At 39.1% G+C, this 23,692-nt stretch overlaps 1 protein-coding gene across 1 annotated transcript in view; it reads left to right on the top strand.

Annotated features, from left to right (window-relative positions):
- Gadl1 (glutamate decarboxylase like 1) overlaps nucleotides 1-23,692 on the top strand; it is a 215,218-nt gene that overhangs the window by 59,934 nt on the left and 131,592 nt on the right. The window contains exons 7-11 of the mRNA XM_070007528.1: nucleotides 3,489-3,568; nucleotides 3,693-3,747; nucleotides 10,328-10,444; nucleotides 15,224-15,288; nucleotides 15,668-15,749. Coding sequence (XP_069863629.1) covers nucleotides 3,489-3,568; nucleotides 3,693-3,747; nucleotides 10,328-10,444; nucleotides 15,224-15,288; nucleotides 15,668-15,749 — 399 coding nt within the window. The remainder of the gene's footprint in view (nucleotides 1-3,488; nucleotides 3,569-3,692; nucleotides 3,748-10,327; nucleotides 10,445-15,223; nucleotides 15,289-15,667; nucleotides 15,750-23,692) is intronic.

Here is a 23,692-nt window from a genome sequence, read left to right as displayed (position 1 = left end):
TTAACTTTGAATTCATGCTTACAAGTCTCAAGACAACTGGATAGGTCAGCCTTGCCAATACAGAGTATGGCTGAGCAATGGCTGGTGCAGGAGTTGCTTATGGTGACTTTGTCTTCCACATGGCGCTGAGGTATGCTTTCATGGAGACTGGAAGCACATGAGATTCTTGAATTGTGGCACAGGAGTGATGGTGAATAGGGCAGTGAGGAGACTGAATTTTCATGTGATTGTGAGAACAAAACTAAGTGACTCTTTTTCCAGTTTCAAAAAAAGGCTTCATATATCCTGTGCTAATAAGCCATTTCAAGTTGAAGCCAAAAAATCCAGAAATGGAATGGAAATTCCATGGGGGGGAAAAATCTACCTTGGGAACATGCTGTAATCTCATGTCTACCCCATTCATCTAGACCCCACTTTGTAGCTCAATCATTTCCAGCTCTTTGAAGATACTTTATTACTGTGTGTTTACCAATAATTTATCCATTACTTAGCTAAAGAAAGTATCAACTGGGCACTGGTGGCACAAACCTGTAACTCTAGCTACTCATGAGGCTGATAGAGGTTCAAAGCCAGTCAGGGCAGGAAAATCCATGAGACTCTTATCCCCATTTAACCACCAAAGAGCCAGTGGAGCTATGGCTCAAGCAGTTGAATGTCAGCCTTGAGCAGAAAAAGCTAAGTGATGGTACCCAGGACCTGGGTATATTTCTTTGATTTTATATATATATATATATATATATATATATATATATATATATATATATATATATATATATAAATGTATATTTATATATAAAATCAAAGAAATATACATATATATAATCAAAGAAATAGTCTTACCTTATCTTTTATGATAGTCTTTTTGCTACTCTTTCCATTAGTTTCTTTGAAGTGTTTGGTCTATGCACAGCTTATGTCCTTGACAACTTGAACAGGTGGATCTTTTGGCTTTTTGCTTCTCCAGACCACCCAAACTCTAGTTCGTACCATCAAATGTATAATACATGCCCTCACACTAAAGGTGTGACTAGGAAAAAGAAGGAAACTTTTGGAGAAAAGTAATAATTGATGACTTGGTCAGCACTATGGCATGCATTTCTTGGGAATGTAGACATCTTAGGGGTGTCCATCAAACCTAAGATTCAAATTATCTTTAGCATCAGAATAAAACAGTGGCCTTTGCAACCACAAGGTGAGGATCTAAAAGAAACTCTTACTGACCTGTGGGAATCATTTTTATTTCCCCAGGGCCTGGAGTTCTAGGGTGCCTATCTTTGGGTTGTATTTCATCATTCCTTGCGCCTTAGAAAGGTAGCTCAGGCCTTCCTAACAGGCTAATGTGTGCCATAGGACCTCTTGCAGATCATGAGGCTGCAGGTTGTTTTATCCAGATTCTAGTTCTGGACTCTTCAGGAATGGAAACAGTTATGCATTCTTGGAGAAATCCTCTGGATATTTCTATTGTGACATTTGGTAGCTCTGCTGTATCTGTTCGTGAAGTTCAACATGAAAACAGTCAGCAAAAGATGGAATCCAATGTCCAGGGCACAGGATCCTCTTGAGGAGAAAGTCAAAGTCATAGACAAAACATCCTCTCAGGTACCAGGAAGTAAAACTTCAACTCAGTGTTGCCCTTTGTGAGAGCGCTTGATGTTTTATCCTTATAGAGATGAACACCTGCCGAGATTATGGAGCTTTCTGTAGATCTGAGGTTGGGCCTTACACAGACTTACTTATCTTTTGCCAATGTTGGGAACAAACACCATTTGTTTCTAAATGCAGTTGCTCCTTCTGAATTCCAGCCTTCTAGGTTTTCTTTCCTTGAAACTACTCAGCATGTCTGAAGCATCGCCCATTTTTCTTTCATCCCCTTCCAGGGTCCTTTTCCTTCTCAGATGCTCTCAGATGTTTAAGCTTCAGTACTGTAGACTTTTTATCAGTCTCTATCCATTTGAGAATGACATTGGGCTGTACTTTGCCATGAGGTACTTAAACAGTTTCACTGAAGTCATTCCTTCTCTGGTTATAAGGTTTTTATTCAGCATATCTATTGGTTGGAAGCATTTTGCTGCTGCTTAGGGAAAGAGAGCTGTGATTTCCCTTCTAGTCAGAGGGCAGTGAGAAGCAGGTAGTATTTATCATGAAGAAATCAATAACTGTTTGATTGGCACAGTACAAATCTCTAGTGAGAAGTAATTTACCTTAACTCTATCATCTTAGCTGTGTCAGGTCTGTTACCTCCAGCTAGACAGAGTAGGCTGATGTAGCAAGTAGAGAATTAATTACACTTTTTTGTGTACATTATCACTCCTCAACGTGCATATGTTCTTGTGACATAAATGAAATAGATGCATCTTGCAGGCAGTTTGGATGGATGCTATTTGATATCTGGAAATTAATTATTTAAGATGGCTTCATTCTTTTTTCTGTGATGGTATTACTTCTGCATCCTATTTTTACAGAGTTAAAAAAAGTTTCCAATAAAACTCCCTTGACAAAAGAATGAAGAAAATTACCACATTGGAGGGAATATATCAAGTCAAGTATGAAGGCATGAGTACTCTTCTAATGTATTCATACCTACAAAATTAAATTACAAAGGTTTTTTTGGGTACAATAATATCCTTTAGCACCTTCATTTTTCTGGCATGACAAAGAATTAATTGACCACCTGTCCTCACTAATATATAAAGAATGGCATCTCCAATGTTTGAATGCTAATTATTTTATGAGTTCCACATGATGGTGTGGGGGAGGGCAACAATCTGAAGTCTGGACTGCTTTTTGCCAGTGAAAGAGGCCAAACCAATAATTCTAGAAACTTCTATTAGCCCCATTCATAATGCCATGGCTGACGAATGCAACTGTTTATAAATTAATATTACTTTCATTCTTGTGGTTTTAGCCACTTTCCTATATATTTAATTTCAGCTTTGCATGCAGCGTTAAATAAGATTAGTCCTGTATCTTATCAGCATTTAGAACCCATTGTTTGCTCTTGGAAATAATTAAACTCTTCTTCAGTCTGTGATTGCAATCTTCCAGTCCAAGTCTTGCTGTCTCCCTAGGGGATTCTGAGTCAGCAGTGGACTAGATTCTAAGTTCCCATTAATGTTCAGCCTTACTTATTAAAAGTAGTGAAAGAAGCTTTTCTCAAATGTTTTGCAAAACAACAGCTTCCAGTGACCAAGTTTGTTCCATACGTTAAGTCTTTCGTATAGGTTAACCTGTTCATTCCATGGTGAGCTGGTGGCAACAGGTGCTGACAATTACTGATGAGCAACCCAGGCCCTGAGAGTGTGTCATTCATCCAATATCCCATCAACCCTGATTCTCTGACCCAGGATCAAAGTTCTCAGTCACTGTATTATTTAGTCATATTCCAAAGATGTATTGAACTACAAGGGCACATACCATTTAGATGATCAGTGATGCATTTTCTGTGCCCTGCATTCAACTGTCTCCCTCCCCCTCCCCCTTCAATTCAGTGTCATTACTCCATGAAGAAGGCAGCTTCCTTCCTTGGGATTGGTACGCAGAACGTGTGCTTTGTGGAAACAGATGGAAGGTAACTGGGACAGGATCTGGAAGCCTGGTGGGGGGAGGGAGAATTCAGACTGTTTAAAAAACAGTACTCTTTTGCCTGTGGAAATCCTGAATGTAACTGAAAGTCTTAAATCTGTATTCCTTAGAGGTAAAATGATACCTGAAGAGCTGGAGAAGCAAATCTGGAAAGCCAGGAAAGAGGTGAGAGGGGTGAGAACAAGAAAGAGCAAGGAGAGAGAGAGAGAGAGAGAGAGAGAGAGAGAGAGAGAGAGAGAGAGAGAGAGAGAGAGAGAGAGAGAGAGAGAGAGAGAGAGAGAGAGAGAGAGAGAGTGGGAGAGAATATGAATGAATTAAAGGAAGAGAATGCAATCCATCAAAAGCCAATGTTCTGTGGGGAGAGAGGAGAAAGTGTGTTGGGGTTGAAAACAGGAAAATATGTTTACAGATCTTTTATTTCCACGTATTGACTCTCTAGGTTCTGTTCTTGGATGTTCTCATTCTCAGATGATCAGAGATGGTTAAAAAAATAAAGTAAAATACTAGCATAATCATATTCAGCACTCTTGGCTAGAGCAAGTCCTAAAGATGAACCTAGACAGTTCTCATGTTCTTCTGAAAAAACTCTTCCTTATGGAATCTAAATATGTGTGTCTGGCTGCCTTCAGGACAGTTCTAGATTTGAATGATTTATTTTTCGTTTTTTTCTTTGTATGTGTGTGGGGGTGGAGGGGCTTGATTGTAGGGCCTGGGCACACTATTCCTTGGCTTTTTTTTTTTTTTCTCATAGCTGGTACTCTTCCACTTAAGTAAAGCTCCACTTCTAGCTTTTTTTTTTCTTGTTAACTGGAGATACAAGTCTCAAAAATTTTCTGCCAGGGCTGGCTTTGAACATGAGTCTCAGATCTCAGCCTTCTAAGTAGCCGGGATTACAGGCATGAGTCATTGACACCTAAAAGTTTCGATTTCTTGATCAAACCATCCTCCCATCTGCTTCTAACCCTTAGTCCTCTCTGTTACAGCCACCTATATTGATTGGTCCTGGGCCTAGTCAGTGATGGCAGAATGTCTTGTCTTCATTAGTTTCTAGAACCAATGAAAGCTGAGAAGCCAAAGCATGATCCCCGTTTACCTGCTATAATCCAGTAAGCCTGACCCCTCACCTGCTTTGAAAAAGTGGTTCATTATTTTGCGCTAGCCACTTTTGCTTCTGAGACCCACAGACTCTAGATGGGGTACACTACTGCTCTGCTTCTCCTATCTTCAGCTTCATCCTCTGCTCTCAGAGCTGCAGATACTTCCCCAGAACTTCCTGATAGGTAACAATACTCAAATGCACCCACAGAAAGGAAAAAGTTCGGTTCTTATACTGAAAAGTCAGCCAGTGCCCATTCTCATAGAAGTTCACTTGCTAAGAAGCAAGGATTCTTTTTGCTTTGTTTCTGTTTGGTTTTGTGGTAAGTAATAATATTATAGTTTTTGTATCTTTTTGAAAAAAAATCATGAAAGGCACCTCATTCTGAGTCATGATAGATTGTTGTATTTCTTCTGGAGTCTATACATTAAAAATCTACTATCATTGTGATGTATTTTCTTTCTTTTTGTCTCTGTCTCTGTTTCTACCTCTGTCTTTTTCTCTGTTTCTCTCTTTTGTATTTCTGGAAATGGAAGCATGAACCTTAATTGTATTAGTCCAGTTCTTTGTTACTTGAGCTACATCCCTAGTGCCTTTGATTTTACTTTGTTTTTCAGACAAGTTGTCATGCTTTTTCCTGGGCTTGCCTTGGAGCTGGATTCTCCTACTTCTGCTTCCTAAGTAGTTGGTATTACAGGCATGCAAGACAATGCCTGCATTGCTTTCTTGAGATAGAATCCCACTCAATTTTTGCACAGTCGGCTTCAGATCATGATCCATCTTTATCTCCCAAACTACCTGGGATTAAAAGCATGAGTCATCATGGTTGGCTCTATTGTGAAGTTATTACCTTAGAATGTATATTATTAAATCTATATTTTTCTTAAAAAAATTTTAATAGTGTAATGCTATGTAGACTTGATACTTGTCTGATTGTTTAGATTATCATATTTATTTGACTTCAGGGTGAAAGCCAAATGCTTGGGAGGAGTTTGTTTTGCTATGAACCATAGGCATTGATTGAGTTTCATCTTTTTCCACAGAAGTGGCTATAAAAGAAAGAATGCTCACATCATTAATGCTTGCTGGTGAACAGTGCTGAGTGCTCTTTGTTGAATGATCTGTATTACTCCTGCCTGCTTCCTTCTCTCTTTCCTACTCTTAGTGCCTTCCTTCTTCCTCCCTTATCCCCTTCTACTTCTTTATTTCTGCTTCCAGTCCTCTCTTATTCTTTTTCCCACCCCACCTATATGTTTTTCATTTATTTTTGAATTTTAAACTTTTCATTACAGAAAATTTCAAACACATACAAAGCTAATATGATGAGCCTTCACACACCCATCCATCATTTTCAGTAATCAAGTGACTTCCTGTTTCACCTACACCCCAGCCCCTCCTGCCGTCACCGGATGGCCATGAAGCAAATCCCAAACCTTGCATCAATTGGTCCATATATTTTTTTGTTTTGATTTTTGGTCGGACATGGGGCTTGAACTCTGGGCCTGAGCTCTGTCCCTCAGCTCTTCAGCTCAAGGCGAGCACTCCACCACTTGAGCCACAGTGCCACTTTCAGTTTTCTGGTGGTTTATTGGAGATAAGAGTCTCATGGACTTTCCTGCCCGGGCTGGCTTTGAACCGCAGTCCTCAGATCTCAGGCTCCTGAATAGCTTGGATTACAGGTGTGAGCCACCAGTGCCTGACTCCATATTTGTTTTTAATAAGACATAATACTATCATTATATTTGAAAACTAAGCCCTTTTAATTACCATTAAATATTCAGTCTATATTAAAATTTCTTCCATGTCCTTTAAATAAATAGTTGGCTTATTTAAGTAAGTCTTCAAACAAAGTTCCTTCATGACATTTGGTTGCTAGGTACATTGAACCTTTTCTAACCCATAACTTTCCTCCTACTTTCTCCCCCAAAGCATTTGTCAAACCAGTTTCATTGGTCCATTGAGGTTTCCACATTTGCATTTTATAGGTAGTAGGAAGGATCTAGACTCTGCCTCTGTCCTTCCCAGTCTCTGTTCTATTGTCTGGGATGTGGAAATCAAATCCCTAGACTCCAGAACTTCAAGTTGTATGTTCTACTAGGAAGGATACATTTTTCCTCCATCCACTTTAGGTCTTTGTGAGGATATTTGTCACTGATATTGTTGGTCCATTTATTAACTGTCACCTCATTGCAGCCTCTCACATCATAGACTTTTTAAAATTAACTTTGTGGTTGTTTTTTAGGGCCAATACTGAGCTTGAACTCAAAGCCTGGAAGCGGTGCACTACCACTTGAGCCACTTCCAGCTCCACTTCCAGCTTTTTGCTGGTTAATTGGAGATAAAGACTGTCATAAATTTTTTCTGCTCAGGTTGACTTTGGATCTTGACCTTCAGATCTCAGCCTCCTGAATAACTAGAGTTAAAAATGTGAACTACCAGTGCCTGACTTACTTCATGGCTTTTACGGACATCAATGATCATTGTCCATACCAGTCAATCCATTAAGTGATACTATAATTTGTTCTCTCATTTCTTCTTTTCTTGATTGACAGGCATTCTACTACAAAGAAAATCCTTTCTTCATTCCTATTTGATTTCCCTAAGGAAGTAGTTTTCACCTATAAGGCAGGATAAATGTTTTATATTTCCCCCATTTACCAATTTTCAAAATAGTGAGATTCCTAGCCTTCCCTAAGCATAGCTTCCCATTTCAAAGTATCATTAACAATTCATATTTCTAGCATGATGGATTCTATTCTACTGCAGTCATTATTATATTCTGTGCTCATTTTTTGTTTGTTTTGACAATGAAAGCATACAAAACTGACATAATTCTATAGTTGAGAACTTGGAAAAATAAAAATTGCTTGAGGCACATTTAAAAGTAGGGCAATAGGCTTAAAGTTGTCCTGTCTTCCCAGTTTTCTTTCAAGCCAGCTAATATTTAAGCCTGGATTTACTATGAACAAAGCCTGCATCCATTCTGCTATATTAAGAGTGGCTAGTTTATTTTTGTCAGTAGATTAGACTTAGCTGTTTTGGTTCAAGCTTTTAACTCTTATTGCTTCAGATATAGAGACCAACACAGTGATATATTTTTTAGTGCTGTGATTCAACTCCTTGACTGATGATAATTCACTTAAAAAAACTTTTAACCCATGACCTTTCTTTGATGTCTTGATAAAGAAGTGATGATCACAAGCCACCAGAAGTTCGAAAGTGATTATTAGCCAGGTGCTGGTGGCTCATGCCTGTAATGCTAGCTACTCAGGAGGCTGAGATCTGAGGATTGCGGTTCAAAGCCAACCCAGGCAGGAAAGTCCGTGAGACTCTTATCTCCACTAAACCACCAGAAAACCACAAGTGGGGCTGTGACTCAAGTGGTAGAGCACTTGCCTTGAGCTGAAGAGCTGAGGGACAGTACCCAGGCCCAGAGTTCAAGCCCCATGACCAACAACAGAAAGAAAGAAAGAAAGAAAGAAAGAAAGAAAGAAAGAAAGAAAGAAAGAAAGAAAGAAAGGAAGGAAGGAAGGAAGGAAGGAAGGAAGGAAGGAAGGAAGGAAGGAAGGAAGGAAGGAAGGAAAGAAAGAAAGAAAGAAAGAAAGAAAGAAAGAAAGAAAGAAAGCCTACACTAGCGTAATGATTGAATACTTTGGAAGTATTTTTGTGTGTTTGCCATGACAAAGTTTTTTAGGGAGTATAGCTTGTTGACAGCCTGTAATCAATATTAGATTTGCTTAATTTTGTTATTAACAGCAAGAGATTTGAGAAAAATAGGGAAGGTTAAATCTAAATTGTAAAAGTTTAATACCTGGGCAAGACTGTTTTGTGTATGTGCAAATACTGGGGTTTGAACTCAGGGCCTCCTGTTTTTACTTGGCTTTTTCACTCATGGCTGCTGTTCCAACTTCAATCACACCTCCACTTCACTTTTTTGCTGGTCAATTAGAGACAAGAGTCTCACAAACTTGTCTGCCTAGGCTGGTTTCAAGCAAGGATCCTCAGATCTGAGCCTCCTAAGCAGCTTGGATTACAGACATGAGCCATGAGTGCGGGGCTTAGAACAAGATTTTTTTTTTAGAGGTGAAGAAAATTCATTAGTAAGTTATCCTAGCTTGCATAGGTGTTTTCTTCAGACTGTCAAGATGTCAGGCAGTTCATAGGGAAAGCCCAGCCATAAAGACACTTTCAACAGTTTTAGTAAATTACTTTTACTGATGCTTTCAATAATTGATGTAAATTTGTTCTCATTTCATTTAGGTCACTGACATGATAAAGACTTAATCTGTTGTGGTTGAGTACAGGGAAGAATTTGCAAAGCCCCTGGTTTTCCAGGGGCTTTGTCACCTACCTCCTGACCTGGCTCTGAGAGGTTTGGGGGTAGACCCCAGCCTCTGTGTCACAGCTGTCTCCCCAGATGGCAACTGGATTCATTATGTTCCATCACTTTGATTCCTGGGCATCTCAATTTGGAGATGTGGGACCAAGTGGTCTTGTTCTGCCCCACTTTCCGTTGAGAAATAACATCTTTCTGTCAAAGGTCAGTTAAATTGGAATGAGTTTGGTTCAAACACAACAACCTCTGACATCAAAGGATATTAAAATATATTGTCATACCAATACACTTTGCGGTAAAACTGAAGGGGAAATGGCATCACACGCTGTATAGAGGTAAAATGCCTTTCTGAGTAAAATAATAACCTGACAGGAGTCACTGATTCCTCAGGTGGACTGGACTCCTAGGATTCCAGGTGCTCCTTACAACTTCAAGGTTGTAAGTTTTCCTCCAAGATTATTCCACATCACTGCCGCCATGCTGGTGTTGACATGTTTGGAACAATCTCCTCAATTTTTCCTCTACTTGGTTAGTTCAAAGCCCCTTAATGGGACTAAGATACGTGGCTAAGGTAGCTTCCCTGTGCCAAGTCCCTTGGCTCCCATTTTTCCACTGGCATCTGCTCACTCTGCAAGTTGCAACCACGGACTCTGTGAAAACCATGTGCAGGGGCAATGCAAGCTCTTCTTCCCAGCAGGTGCAGTGAATTTCCCCTGCAGTACCCTGGGCATGGTGCTGCATGTGAGGTAGCCAAGGTCAAAATCCGATTCAGATTTTACTGAGTCTCTACCTGAGCATATTATGGCTTGGTAACTGAACTTACTTTACCAGGAGAAAAGTAGACAAGCCTGCCTGCCTGCCTTAAACCCCAGGGCTGAGGGGTTTGTCCTCCTGTCTGTTCCTTTTTGTTTGTTTGTTTTCTAGAAGGAGGAGAAGGCTGACATTATGGAAGTCCCAGACATTTCCCCAAGAAGGAGTTAGGAACCCTACAGAATGTTGGGTTACCATTACTGTAAAGTTATTCACTTTCTATCTGGGTCATCTTCAGAACAGAAAATTCTAGAGGAAGCAAATGAAAGCAATTATGATGAAGCTCCATATTGAGTCAGGACGAAAGTTGCTTAAACATGTTTGCCATGACAGGGGCCTGCACAATGTAGAAGTTTTTAAAACACCCATTAAATTAACAATTGTCTCCTAAGACTCTTGTATGTCTCTGGATGCTTTGCCTTTTGTGTTTATCAAACTACTACTGCAGAGTAAGTTTTGTGCTGACAGTGACGATTGTCTTTGTGTGTGGCTCCTTCTCACAGGGGGCCGAACCCTTCCTTGTCTGTGCCACGGCAGGTACCACTGTCCTGGGTGCCTTCGATCCTCTGGACGAAATAGCAGACATCTGCGAGAGACATGGGCTGTGGCTCCACGTGGATGTAAGTTTACCTATGAGAACGGAACACTAACTCCCTCCTCTTCTAGCTTTCTTACTCTCAGGAACTAGATCTGAAGCCTTCCTCCTTTCAATCGTGGCTTTAACTTGGGGAGTATGTATGGCGTTTCCTGTAAGGTTCAAGGAGCATCCAAGATTTCAAGTGTATTTTGATTTAGTTTTGTGGGTTCCAAGTTATGACCCGTCTTCATATCATTTATTTATGATTATATAGTAGTTCTAAACTATATAATTTATATAAAATTTATATAGTCTCTTTTCATTGTATATTATTTTATCAGCATCCATCTGTTTTATGTGGGATTTTTGGTGACTTTTCTATATATGTTGACAATATAGCTCAACCAACCACTCTCCTCTATTACTTTTCCCTATCCCCTTCTCCCTTCTTAAAACAATTTCAACAAGTTTCATTGCTCTGTTTTCATACATGCAGTAAACTACTTCAATCCTATTCATCCTCCTTCCTGCTCCTTATAACTTTAGACAATCTCCTGCTAGGACCCACTGTGAAACAGACCTGAATGTAAATTCCTGCCATGCTTTTTTGGGAAGGGATAGTAGGAGAAAAACAAAGGAGGTGGTAACAATGTTCATCAAGAAGTATACTCATTACCTTACTCATGTAACTGTAACCCCTCTGTACAGCATCTTTACAATAAAATAAAATACAATTAAAGAAAAATAAGTAAATCTATGACCTGAATGGGTTTTATTTTTGTTATTATTATCTTTAAATAGTTGTACAAAGGAGTTGAAATGCATCTTGATCAGTGTCACCCCTTTCAACCCCCCTTTGACTCACCCCTACCCTTACTTTTCTTAATTTTATAGTATATACTCTGGATACTTGAATGCATTCACCCCTGCCTTCCCGCTTCAGTCATCTACCTCTTTTCCCCACAGCCCCACCCCTCTTTGCAGGTACCTATTTCCTGGTGCTTATTTTGTTGGGCTTTGACTTTGTCATTCATTTTTAAGGTGTGTATTGAATTGCACTGAAGGGTTTCTTCATACTACTCCATATGTAATCTGCCTGCTGTCCATTGTAATCTAAGCCTTTGGACTTTAGTTTCTTCCTTTGGGAAGGGAGATGGCTAATGTATTTGATAAAGAATTTTCTAGCTCTCAAATGGTATGATTCCAATCAGCCAGAAAATGCAAAAAAAAAAAAAAAACCCAACTTGCATTACTTAATTGCATAGTATAATTAAATCAGGTTTTCTCAGAATCTATCAGAGATAATTGTTTGAGGGGGATTGAGATCATTTATATTCTTTTTAATTTTCTAACTTAAAGGGTTGGCTTTATTTTCTAATTAATTTCATAAGTCCTGGGGGCTATTCATAATACAAATTTCCATAAATTAAAGGTAACTGTTATTATAAATCTGCTTATCCAGGGTTGAAATGTTGAACTCAGACAGCTGTGAATACTTGTTGAGCTCTGTGGTTTCCTTCCATCTTTTTTCTCTTTCAGTTTTTTGTTTTATGAATCCAGGAGTCAATTTGTTTGATTCTACCTAAGGAAAGGGACGGTTGAACACGTTTATGAGAATTTGGCACTATCTTGAGCATTATCCCGAGGGTCCCAGAACTTCCTGACCAAACAAATATGTTTTAACTTACCAAGTAGAAACAGTGGAGGATATTCCCATATATAATTTTGTACTTTCAAAATATGTCCAGGCAGGTGCCTTATGGTTCACATCTATAATCCTAACTACACAGGATGCAGAGATCTGAGGGTCATGGTTTCAAGCCAGCCAGGCAAGAAAGTCTGTGAGACCCTTATCTCCTTGACCAACAAAAAGCTGGAAGAGGAGCTATAGCTCAAGAGATAAAGCACCAGCTCTGAGAGGAAAAAAAAAGCTACACGAGAGCTCCTTGGCCCTGAGTTCAAGCCATGGTACTGGGGTTAAAAAAATAAGCAAACTAATGTCCCAAACTGATGTTGCTCAAATACATTCTTAAAGAAAGTATTTCTTAACAAGTTAATTTTTAATTTAAAAAATTAGAGAGATTTTCTTTCATATTTATAAATCACAATTCTCTCTAAGCCCCATAAATCTTTAAGAATCATTCCCAATTTAAAAACTGCCACAGAAGCCTCATTTTACATAAACTGTGTAATACATATTTGATGTTTTTTTAATGAGAGTAGAATATTTAAGCATCACTGTTTATGTATTTGATTATTTCTCTTTATTTCCACAGTTATCAAAGAACTCAACTTCATATTATATTAGGGCATAATGTATTGTTATGCTTTTAAATCTATAAAATCAATACAATAAATGTTGAAATGTGAGCAGATACCAATACTGAAACCCCATTTGAAGAAGTTATAAATTACCTACCTGAAGTGTTGCTATTGGCCAGCTAACAGAGTATATCATTTTATTCAGCTTTACATTACCACCACTTTCACTAAATATTAGGTATACTTAAAAAAAACTTGAATTGCTAAAAATCAAACAAAAAAAAAACCTTTGTTCATATCATATGATAGACTATTTTGGAAATTTACAGGTCCTTTAAAATATAAAAAAGTATTTACCCTTCTTCAAATGCAATTATGATTACTTATTTTCCTTGGTTTTCCATGAATCCCAGGTTGCCATATTTTTGTATCATATTTTATTAACTTTAATATGAACTTTCAAAAATATCTTTTTTTTCAACTCTGGGCCTGGGCACTGTCCCTGAGAATTTCAACTTAAGGTGAGCACTCTACCACTTGAGCCACAGAGCCACTTCTGGTTTTCTGGTGGTTAACTGGGGACTTTCCTGCCTGAGCTGGCTTTAAACCACATCCTCAGATCTCAGCCTCCTGAGTAGCTAGGATTACAGACGTGAGCCACCAGCACCTGGTTGGAAAATACTTTTGCAGGTAGAGTACCAGCTTGAGCAAAATAGCTAAAGGACAGCAGCCAGGCCCTGGGTTCAAGTCCTATAACAGCGTACACACTAAAATTACTTTTTTCATCTCTGAATCTTTTTTCTTCTTTAGTGGCATACAAAAATGATAACTCATATATTGGATGTTATCTTGAATTTGGTTCTCTACTTAACCATTGTAACATATATTTTAAATATGTATATTTTAGGGTGTTTTGTCTCGATGACCATTTTGTTTTCTGTGAAAGCAAAATGCCATTCTACCTCTGCCCCAGCCTTGGTCAGGGCTGGCCCAGGTCTAATGAGTGACAGAGACTGGTGGCTTTGCCAATCCTCTCCATCCTGGAGCAAGTTTCAAACGTTGTATGTAGAGCCATGGACTCTGCCTCAAGACTTTTTTTCCTATCAAGCAGTTCATGAAAGAGAAAAAAAATATATATAAAAAAACTGAGTGTTGATCACTTACACCTGTAATCCTAGCTACTCAGAAGACAGATCTTAGTGAAGATTGCTATTCAAAGCCAGCAGAACAGTCCATGAGGGTCTTATCTCTAACTACCCAACAAAAAGCCAGAGTAGAGCTGTGCCTCAAGTGTCAGAACACTAGCCTTGAGCAAAAATACTCAGGGAGAGTGCCCAGACCCTGAGTTCAAACCCCAGAACTAGCACCACAATAAAATTAAAAAGTGCAAAATAATTATCGTGTTACCTAGCGTGTAGAAATAATTCAATAAATGAAAGTCCTTATTGAAAACCTTTATAGAAAACCAAGTTCCTTCATCATTTAGAGAATGATGTTTTTTGCAAATCCTTGAGTTAGGAAAATGGAATAACTCCATTCTCAGTTGATGTGGAGAACCTTCAACATGGTTCAAGCCATTTCCTTCAAGCTGTCTACAGATTAAAACTCATACCAAAGTGACTTTTCATATTTTCTGGATTTATTCCTTTGCCTTCCCTTCCAGATGTATTGTTTATGGGACTTCTTTCGTCTCCTTTAACCTCATCTCTTCTCCCCAATGCTTAGAGAATTGACCTCTCCAATACATTATTTCCTTAAGTCACAAGCTTCCCCTCTTCCACCTATGATTTGCCAATATTTCAGAGAACCCCAAGGCTGAAGGGATCTAATTATTATTGAAAGATGAATCCCTTTATCCCATTTGAGTTTGCCTTCCATCCATGTTGTCAGCAATGTAGCCCATTCATTGTATAGAATGCCAGAACTTCAGCCATGACTCACAGTACAGTAAGTATGGCACCTGCCAGCCTCATGAAATCATTGCCTGCTTTTAATTTCTAGGGTTGAAGATGGCACCAATTTTGTGTGTGTGTGTGTGTGTGTGTGTGTGTGTGTGTGTGTGTGTGTGCTCATACTAGGGCTTGAACTCAGAGCTTGTGTGTGTGTGTGTGTGTGTGTGTGTGTGTGTGTGTGTGTGTTTTCCTGAAAGCTAGTACTCTACCACTTGAGCCACAGCCTCACCTCCAGCTTTTTTACTGGTTAATTGGAGACAAAATCTTTCAGATTTATCTGCTCACTCTGACTTCAAACTGTAATCTTCAGAGCTCAGCCTCTTGAGTAACTAGGGTTACAGGTGTAAATCACTGGCTTCTGCTACCAAGTGTGTCATTTCAATCCATTTTCATCCATCCAAAGCCCAACTGGCCAACATGCCAATTTGTTTACAGTATGTTCTCTTACATTCTGCTGGTCAATGAAAAGCTTACTACTCTGAAGAAGTTCTGGGGGTTTCAATACTACCAGTGGAGTTCCAGACAGCACCAGTGGAGATGTCACTGAGAGTTATCTGTGGGAGTGCCCCTGAAATAATGTTGTTCTTGTTATATAAATATCTCAACAGGCTTCCTGGGGTGGCTCAGCTTTGGTTTCTAGGAAGTACTGCAAGCTTCTGCATGGCATCAACAGGTAAATGCTGTTTTCTATTTTGTAGCTGACTTTCTTTAGGCAAACAAGTTTCTTTGAGATTTTCCCTGGCAAGTGGTGCTTTTTTTGTTTCTTTTTGCCTGTCAGTCCTGAGGCTTGAACTCAGGTCCTGGGCACTGTCCTTGAGATTCTTTTGTTCAAGAATTACCCTATAAAATAAAGCAAAGAACAACATAACAACAAAAATCCTAGCATAATGCAAAAGCAACCAAATTGCTCCAAACTCCACAAACTCCTCTAGAACAATGACTTGTGAATGAAGACTGAATGTAGATACTGCTAATGCCAGATTTCCTTCTACCTTGGAGAAATTAATCAAGTTTCTTGCCTGCATTGTCCCTTTCTTTGTTTAACACAATAGGGCCGATTCAGTGGCCTGGAACCCACACAAGATGTTGATGGCTGGAGTCCAGTGCTGTGCTCTACTGGTGAAAGACAAATCCGTAAGTTTTCCTCTATGGTTTCTGGGAGATTACGGGGTTAAATCAGTATAGGTAAAGGCTTCAGTTGCTAATCCTCTGATGTTTCCAACCAGTAGTAGGTACAGTTCTTTGGGAAATGATGTTGGCCTTGAAAGATAGACTCAGATAAAAGATCTAGGGATTTTTGGTCCAGTAATCTTATGAATGTGACTTAGGTAAACTATCATTTTTGTTGTTGTTGTTATAGAGAAATGCTCTCTCTCACCCTCATTTGGATTATATTTTCAAACTCAGTTTTGAATGTTATTAAGTGGCTTTTTTTTTTCCTTGTTGATTAAGTCTGGGATTTGAGTGATCACAAGATTTGTCACTGAGAAAGTGTGACAGATGTGGGTCACACAGGAAATTGAATGCTTGATGTGCTTGGCTGAAACTCAACAGCTATTTGCATGAGAACCACAAGTTCAGTGCTGATGGTGGCATGCTAATTTATTAGGGGATCGCTTTTCTCAAGTGGCTAGTGCTTTTAGAATGAGGTAGAGGGCTGGAAATTTGTATAGATGATGGGAAGCAAGTGGGACAGGAGTTGTCGGGTCCTGTTGGCTAGAGGCATCAACTCTGTGTTTTCCATAATTAAATAAGGATCCTGGTGGGAAGTGGCCCAGACTGGCAAGTGCTGCTGCTTTCTTCGAAATGCCTCTTCAAGCTCTGTGTTCAGAATGTGGGCGATCTTTCTCAGCCATCTGTTTATATTTTTCCCTCTGGGGAACTCCCTTGCCAAGATTAAAGCCATTTTATTTTTATTTTTAAGGCTATTTAAAATTCTTTTTTTTTCAAAAACTGTTGTGATATTCATATGTTAATATCCTGGACATTCTGATATGATCAGACAATGTCCACCAGAATCTACGAACCGTTTGTATACACGTGAACACTAAGGAAAATGAGTCTGCCTTTCTGTGAAGTTGGCTATGGTAGATTGTATCCAATACCACTTTACCTTTCTAATTTAAGTCCTTAAATTGCTCTGTGATGATAACTGAAAGGTAGTTTAAGATTAGTGTATCCAAGTCCAGCACTGGTAGTTCACATTTATAATCCCAGGCTAGTTTGTAATCTTAGCTACTCAGAAGGCTGAGATCTGAGGATCAGAGTCCTAAGTCAGCCAGGGCAGAAAAGCCCATGAGACTCTTATCTCCAATTCACCACCAAAAAATTGGAAATGTGGCTCAAGTAATAGAGCACAGATCTTGAACAAAAAAGCCAAGTGAGAGTTTGAGACCCTGAGTTCAAGCCCCAGTACTGGCATGCACATGTGTGTGCTTGTACACACACACACACACACACACACACACACACACACACACACACACACACACAAAAGATTAATGTATCATGTATGAGCTATGTTCAATTTGCCCATAGCTGTGCTTTTAGGAGATAAGAGTTAAATGTAAGCCATAGTCTCCTTTTAGACTAGATAAAAGAATATAAGTGCACAGGCATATTTAAAATGACAGGCATTTGACATTCGCTTTCTTCCTACTCAGCCGACCCAAATGACAAACTTAACTGTTTGTGTGACACTCTCAGGAATGGAAAATTTAGAGCTAAAGTTTTATGACTCTCTTTTGAATAACTCAAGTACTTCTGAAGAGTTTTCCTTCTTGAATGATATTTGAGTGATTTAGCCAAGAATTGATTTACATTTATGTACTTAAGACATTTAAATTGTTCTGGATAATATAACTCCTTGACAGTGGTTAAAATATTACTTTATTTTTTTTAAAGAAATCATTCCTGGATCCCACTGATAACAATAAAACCCAGGTCTACTCATACAGTTGAAATTGAAAGGTTAAGAGAATCGCATTCACCATGCAGGAAATTTAGTATGTTAAAGTTATACACACACACACACACACACACACACACACACACACACACACACACACACACACACATATCTTTTTTCATGAAAAGATCATTTTTAATCTAAATGGAATAATAAGATCAATCATGATATATGAGCCAGGCTAAGTCTCTCTCTCTCTCTCCTTTTTGTGTGCATTCTGGTGCCTCACATTCTATCTTGGCTTTTTTCACTTAAAACTGGTTTTCTGCCACTTGAGCCACTGTTAAACTTTTGGCTTTTTGCTGATAAAGTTAAGATAATTCTCAGACTAAGCTAGGTGCTGGTGGCTCATTCCTGCAATCCTAGCTATTCAGGAGACTGAGATCTGAGGATGTGAGGTTCAAAGCCAGCCCAGACAGGAAAGTCTGTGAAACTCTTATCTCCAATTAACCACCAGAAAACCAGAAGTGGCACTGTGGCTCAAAGCAGTTGAATGCTATCCTTGAGCACTAAGAGGCTTCCAGCTCCATGACTGGCAGGAGAGAGAGAGAGAGAGAGGGAGAGAGAGAGAGAGAGAGAGAGAGAGAGAGAGAGAGAGAGAGAGAGAGAGAGAGAGAGAGAGAGAGAGAGAGAGAAATATGAATTAATTAATTAATTAAATATACTTATTGCATTAAGAGTCTCCAGTGGGTAGTCTGTGGCTTGAACTTAAATGCTTCTCTATCTGATGCAGATAGTAGCTTAGCACAAAGTGGGAAGACTTGATATGGTCAAGGTGGAAGGAACAGTTTGTACGAATTTTCTAAGGAGAGAAAGTCCTTGTTAAGTTTGAGAAACTAAGAGAGCTTATTGTGGCTGAAGGACAGAGGGTGGTATGAAATGAGACCAAAGGATAAAGCTGTGAGTAGCTCATGTCAAATCACAGAGAATATTTTAATGACTTTAGACTTCATCTTTGAAAGTAGAAGAACTTTAAAGTCAGAGAGTGATCTGAAAAGATTTTCATTTAGTTGTTTCTTTGGATGTCCCTCCCCCATGGTATAACCCCTGCTTTCACTGTATTTGATGTTGTTATAATTTGTGGAGGGGAAGGGAAAAAACAAATCGTTTAAATAGGGATACAGGTGGACCCATTGCAACAACGAGATGTACAAGTCGTTATGTCGAAAACGAACTTTACAACTTTGGTGTGGGGGAGGTTTGGATGGGGGGGAGGATGGTATGGGAAGGGAAAACAAAGGAGGAGGCTACAATGCTTGATAAGAAATGTACTCATTATCTTGCCCATGTAATTGTAACCCCTCTGTACAGTATTTTCACAATAAAAACAAGATTTTCATTTAGGACAGTAAATTGGAAGGGAACATGAGTGTACATAATAGCAAAGATAGGTCTTCAGTATCTAAACAAGAGCTGATGACAAGGAGTAGAAAAATAATGTTATAAAATCCTGGCTATGTCTAACTATCAAGTAGGCAGGAATAAATTCCCACTTACATATGGGGGAGGGGATGAAGGAGAAGCAGGTATTATACTTGATTCCCTATGATGGATACAGCACTTGAGTGAATGGTCCTGTTTAGGTAGATGGAGGAGGAAAAGAATTCAGAGTGAAATATGTTGCCTTTAGAGGTGGACATATGAAATTTGAGGTCCCAATGAGATATTCAAGTGAGGATGTCACGTAGGTCGTTGACACAAGGATTGGTTATATGACAGGAAGTCTGGGCTAGAAAAGCCTATTTTGAATAGTTGACATGTAGGTAATAGAAGAAACCCTGGAGGAACAAAATGGAATGACCAAAGAAGAGAGTCTTGAAGAACTTTATCATCTACAGATTGGATAGAAGAGGAAGAAGGCTAAACCAGAATGCCCAGGGCATTAGCATGATTAGGAAACAGAAGTGCTAATCAAACTGACAGAAGATCAAATGGAAGGAAAAGTAGTATCTTTCTCTCAGTAATGGCAAGCCTCACACCTGACATCCCTATGATAAAAGAGAAAAGCAAGGGGCTGGGAAGGTGGCTCCATGGTAGAGTGCTTGCCTTGCATGCATGAGGCCCAGGGTTCAATTCCTCAGCACCACATAAGCAGGAAAAAGCTGGAAGTGGCTCAAGTGATAGAGCACTAGCCTTTAGCTGCAGAGCAGAGGGACAGAACCCAGGCCCAGAGTTCAGGCCCAACAACCGACCAGAAAAGAGAGAGAGAGAAAAAAAAACATAACAGACACATTTATCCAAAGTTGTATGTGACATGGGAGCCTTTAGAAATAAAAACTCAAAAGCCCAGGGAAAATTGAGCATAGAGAAGAAAGATTGGAGGGCAGAGGTCTTGATCTGATAATAATAGATTGGGATTAGGGAGTGGGGAATGGTTTTCAACACCTATTCCAATTATTATTGGTATCTGGGTGCAAGGTAGTACTCTGTAGAAAGGGGGTCTTAGACTTTATTTCAGGGAGAGTTCCTCAGAGAACTCTTATGAACTGCTTGAAGAAGAAAGATGGTAGCAGGCCAGAGAGGGGCCTATACTGGGGTCTCGCTTTGAGCTCTTAACAGTGTTAATAGGAATATGAATGGATGCCATCCTGTCATAGCCTAAATGGCACTTCCTTAAGCCAAAGTTCATGGACATCTCTCCACTCTCTTCTTAGATGGCTCCCTTCCTGTGAAGCTCGTGTTACTATAAGTGATTATGATTTCCCATAAATCTTTCCCTTCCACTAGGATACAGGTACCTTAGGAGAGGGACTGATGCTGATAACAGGGAAACTGTCTCTGTGATAGAAGAAACAAAACTGAGGCAAAAAGCAGGAACTGACAGGCAAAGGCTGGATGAAGGCTGTACCTCAGGAAGGGAGGTGAGAGGCAGCACTGATGGAGGGAGAGGTCAGATGGCCAAGATGGCTGACCTGGGCTGACGTGCTCTTCCTGCAGCATATCTATGCCACGTGCCATACACCTTTTCTAATAAACTTTTCTAGAATCTTTACTTGGAGTGGACAAGAGGGGTGAGAGAGAGAAAGATTAGAGAAGAAAGCACCCTTTTATCAGGTTGTTTGGCAGGCCTGGTATATCCCACTAATCATGAGTATGGTATTTAAATTTTTTTCTTTACCTGTTATAAGATATTTTCTTTTTTTTCTCCTAGTATAAGATAGTAATTAACAGCCAGTTCATCCTTGAAGATATCCTGACACTACTCTGAACCTGACTAATTTTCTCCTCATAAGGGTTGGCGGATAAGGGTAGGACACATCCCATAGGCTATTGATGAAAGAGTATGGAAAGACATTTAGTGGATAAGAGGTTATGGATTAAGGATTGGGAATTTATTTTACCTCTTGTTCTGATCTGCATCAAGATCACCTCATTCTGTTCACCACCATGTCCCCGGTGCCTAAAAAGGATTAAATGGGAAAGCAAAAAAAAATACTAAACTAAAAATCATTGAGAACCAAATGTGATATTAAAGCCTGTAATCCCAGAGCTCAGGAAACTGAAGGAAGAGGATCACAAGTATGAGGCCAGCCTAGTCCATGTACTGAGATCTTGTCTCAATAAAAACAAACAGAAAAGAAAACAATAAGTAAAATAAATTGCAAATTTTCATGCTTGATTAAATACATTAAAAATCTTCAGAAATATCTGATTTTATGTCAGCAAAAATCAAAACAAAACAAAAGCATGTATTTTTAGTTTCCTCCCAATCTGTGTTGTTCTTTTGGAGAAGTCTGAGATAGAGTGACTAACATTACAGCTAATGAGATTATTGCTCAGCCTTACACAGGCTTGAGTGCAACTCCAGTGGCCCTTGGTGAGCAGTGATTTTAATCGGGGCTCACTTCTTCACTCCATGTAAGGGATAACTGTAGTTAAAAGAAAGCAAATTGCTTAGTGTTGTGCACTGCTGGGAAGGGAAAACACAGTTCCCTAATTGGCTCCCCCCATAGCTCTGACATCCACAGAGTATTCTGATTGGCTAGCTGGAGCTGTGTCTTTTTAAATGTCCTGTGCTGGTGCAGAGATTGCTTCAGGAACAAGGCCTTGCTGCTTTTATTGAAGTTGTATTGTTACTAACCCGCTCTTCATTACAGGGATGAAAAGAAAACCATAGTTATTTTTTTAAAAAATCTGAGATGATAAATAGATTGACTGCGATGTAAATGCCGTGTGTCTACATAGCTGTTTTGGATCAAAGACAGTTTTGATGCTTTGATCTAAAATAAAAGGCCAAATATTCTAAGGTTTGGTTGCTTAGATACAGAAAATCTCAATATCCACCTTTTGATTTTTAATGTTTATTAGAAGAATGTTTTTTTGGTCTTAAAAAGCCTCCCAGACAGATAAGAACATGAAACGTGCTCATCAGAAGGCTTTGGAGTGTATATCAGCCCACTCATTTCTGTCTCCTACTGTCTTTTGACGTTAACCTACAGACCTTTCTCTTGAACCTGGCAGCCAGCAGAGAATTTGACTTCTTTGCTTTTCACTATTCTAGAAAGGTTATGCTGACACTGCAAATTAAAAAAAAAAATCTGCCCACTTTTATATTTTTATTTCAGAGGTAATATGTATTTATCAGAGATAGATCAGAAACTTCTGATAGAGAAGACGAAAAGGCACAGTACCAGAGGATGCCTTTTATGTATTCCCCTGGTACACACATGTTAAGGGCACTCATATCCATTATCTGTGTTTCTAGCATGTAGTCTTTCATTTGCTTGGCAGTCCTGAGGATGAACTCTGGGTTTTTCTACCACTTGAGTGACACATGCCCGTCCCATCCCTTCCCTTCCCTTCCCTTCTCTTCCCTTCCCTTCCCTCCCCCTTCCCTTTCCTTTCCCCTTCTTTTCCTTCCCCCTTCTTTTCCTTTCCCTTTCTTTCTTTCTTTCTTTCTTTCTTTCTTTCTTTCTTTCTTTCTTTCTTTCTTTCTTTCTTTCTTTCTCTTTCTTTCTTTCTTTCCTTTCTTTCTTTCTTTCTTTCTTTCTTTCTTTCTTTCTTTCTTTCTTTCTTTCTTTCTTTCTTTCTTTTCTTTCTCTCTCTTTCTCCCTCTTTCTTTCTTTCTTTCTTTCTTTCTTTCTTTCTTTCTTTCTTTCTTTCTTTCTTTCTTTCTTTCTTTCCTTTTTTTACTTCCCTTGCCTTCCTTTCCCTTTCCTTTCTCTTTCCTTCCTTCTTTCCTTTGTTCCTTCCTTTCTGTTCTTCTTTTCCCACTTTTGCCTAGGCTGGCTTCAGATGGAGCTCCTTCTGTCTCCATTCCCTAAATAGCTGAGATTATAGGCATATACTACCACAGCTGGCTCTAACATGCATTTGTAATTTAATCAAACTGTTGTCATTGTTCTATATTAATATACATCCATTTAGTCGCAGAATCATATTCTAGTATATTGGTATACTGTAGTTAATTTTACCAACCTTTTATTAGTGACTTGTTGGATGCTTTAAATTTAGAATTATTACCAATTGGGTTGTATCTTTGAGGTTAAATCTTTGCTCCTTCATTCCTTCCCTAGAGTGAAAGGACCATGATTAGTCCATGATGCTTTTTCATACTTATTTTTCATACTTGCTCTATAATTAGCCTTGCAAAAATTTTGCTCACATTCTCACTACCAAGGCATAAGTGTGTGTGTTAACTTTTGGGGGTTGTAGTTACATCAATTTGATATGCAAGAGATTTGTTCATGGAGAAACACAGGTGCAAATATTTTGCTTCTAATTTTATCTACTGACATTTTATATTTCCTTCTCAGGCATCTTCTTTAGCTCAGGGTATTGACATGAAGTTTCCTGCTACTTAACTTTCAAGCATGAGACCTTGTAGATAAGTTTATAGTTCTTTTCCATTCATATTCGTCCCAGAGGAGGTATAGAATGTAGATCTAGTTATTCTTTAGAAGAAGAGTAGGAAATTCATTCAGTTCACATTCACTGAAGATGAGAAGAGGGGAGAGTAGGGACAAGGAGGGAAAGGAGGGGACAGGAGAAGAGAGGAAAGCAGAAAAGAAAGGGCAGAGGAGGAAAAGGGAGGGAAAGGGAAGGGAGTGAAGACCTGGTTACCTCTAGAAGGAAGAACAATTTGCGAGCTTAAGCACTTAATTCAAGC

This window comes from Dipodomys merriami, unplaced genomic scaffold (genome assembly GCF_024711535.1).
Source record: "Dipodomys merriami isolate MVZ:Mamm:240054 unplaced genomic scaffold, mDipMer1.0.p SCAF_7, whole genome shotgun sequence".
Taxonomy (NCBI): Eukaryota; Metazoa; Chordata; class Mammalia; order Rodentia; family Heteromyidae; genus Dipodomys; species Dipodomys merriami.
The sequence above is the reverse complement of the archived record's forward strand: the minus strand, read 5'-3'. Positions and strand labels throughout refer to the sequence as shown.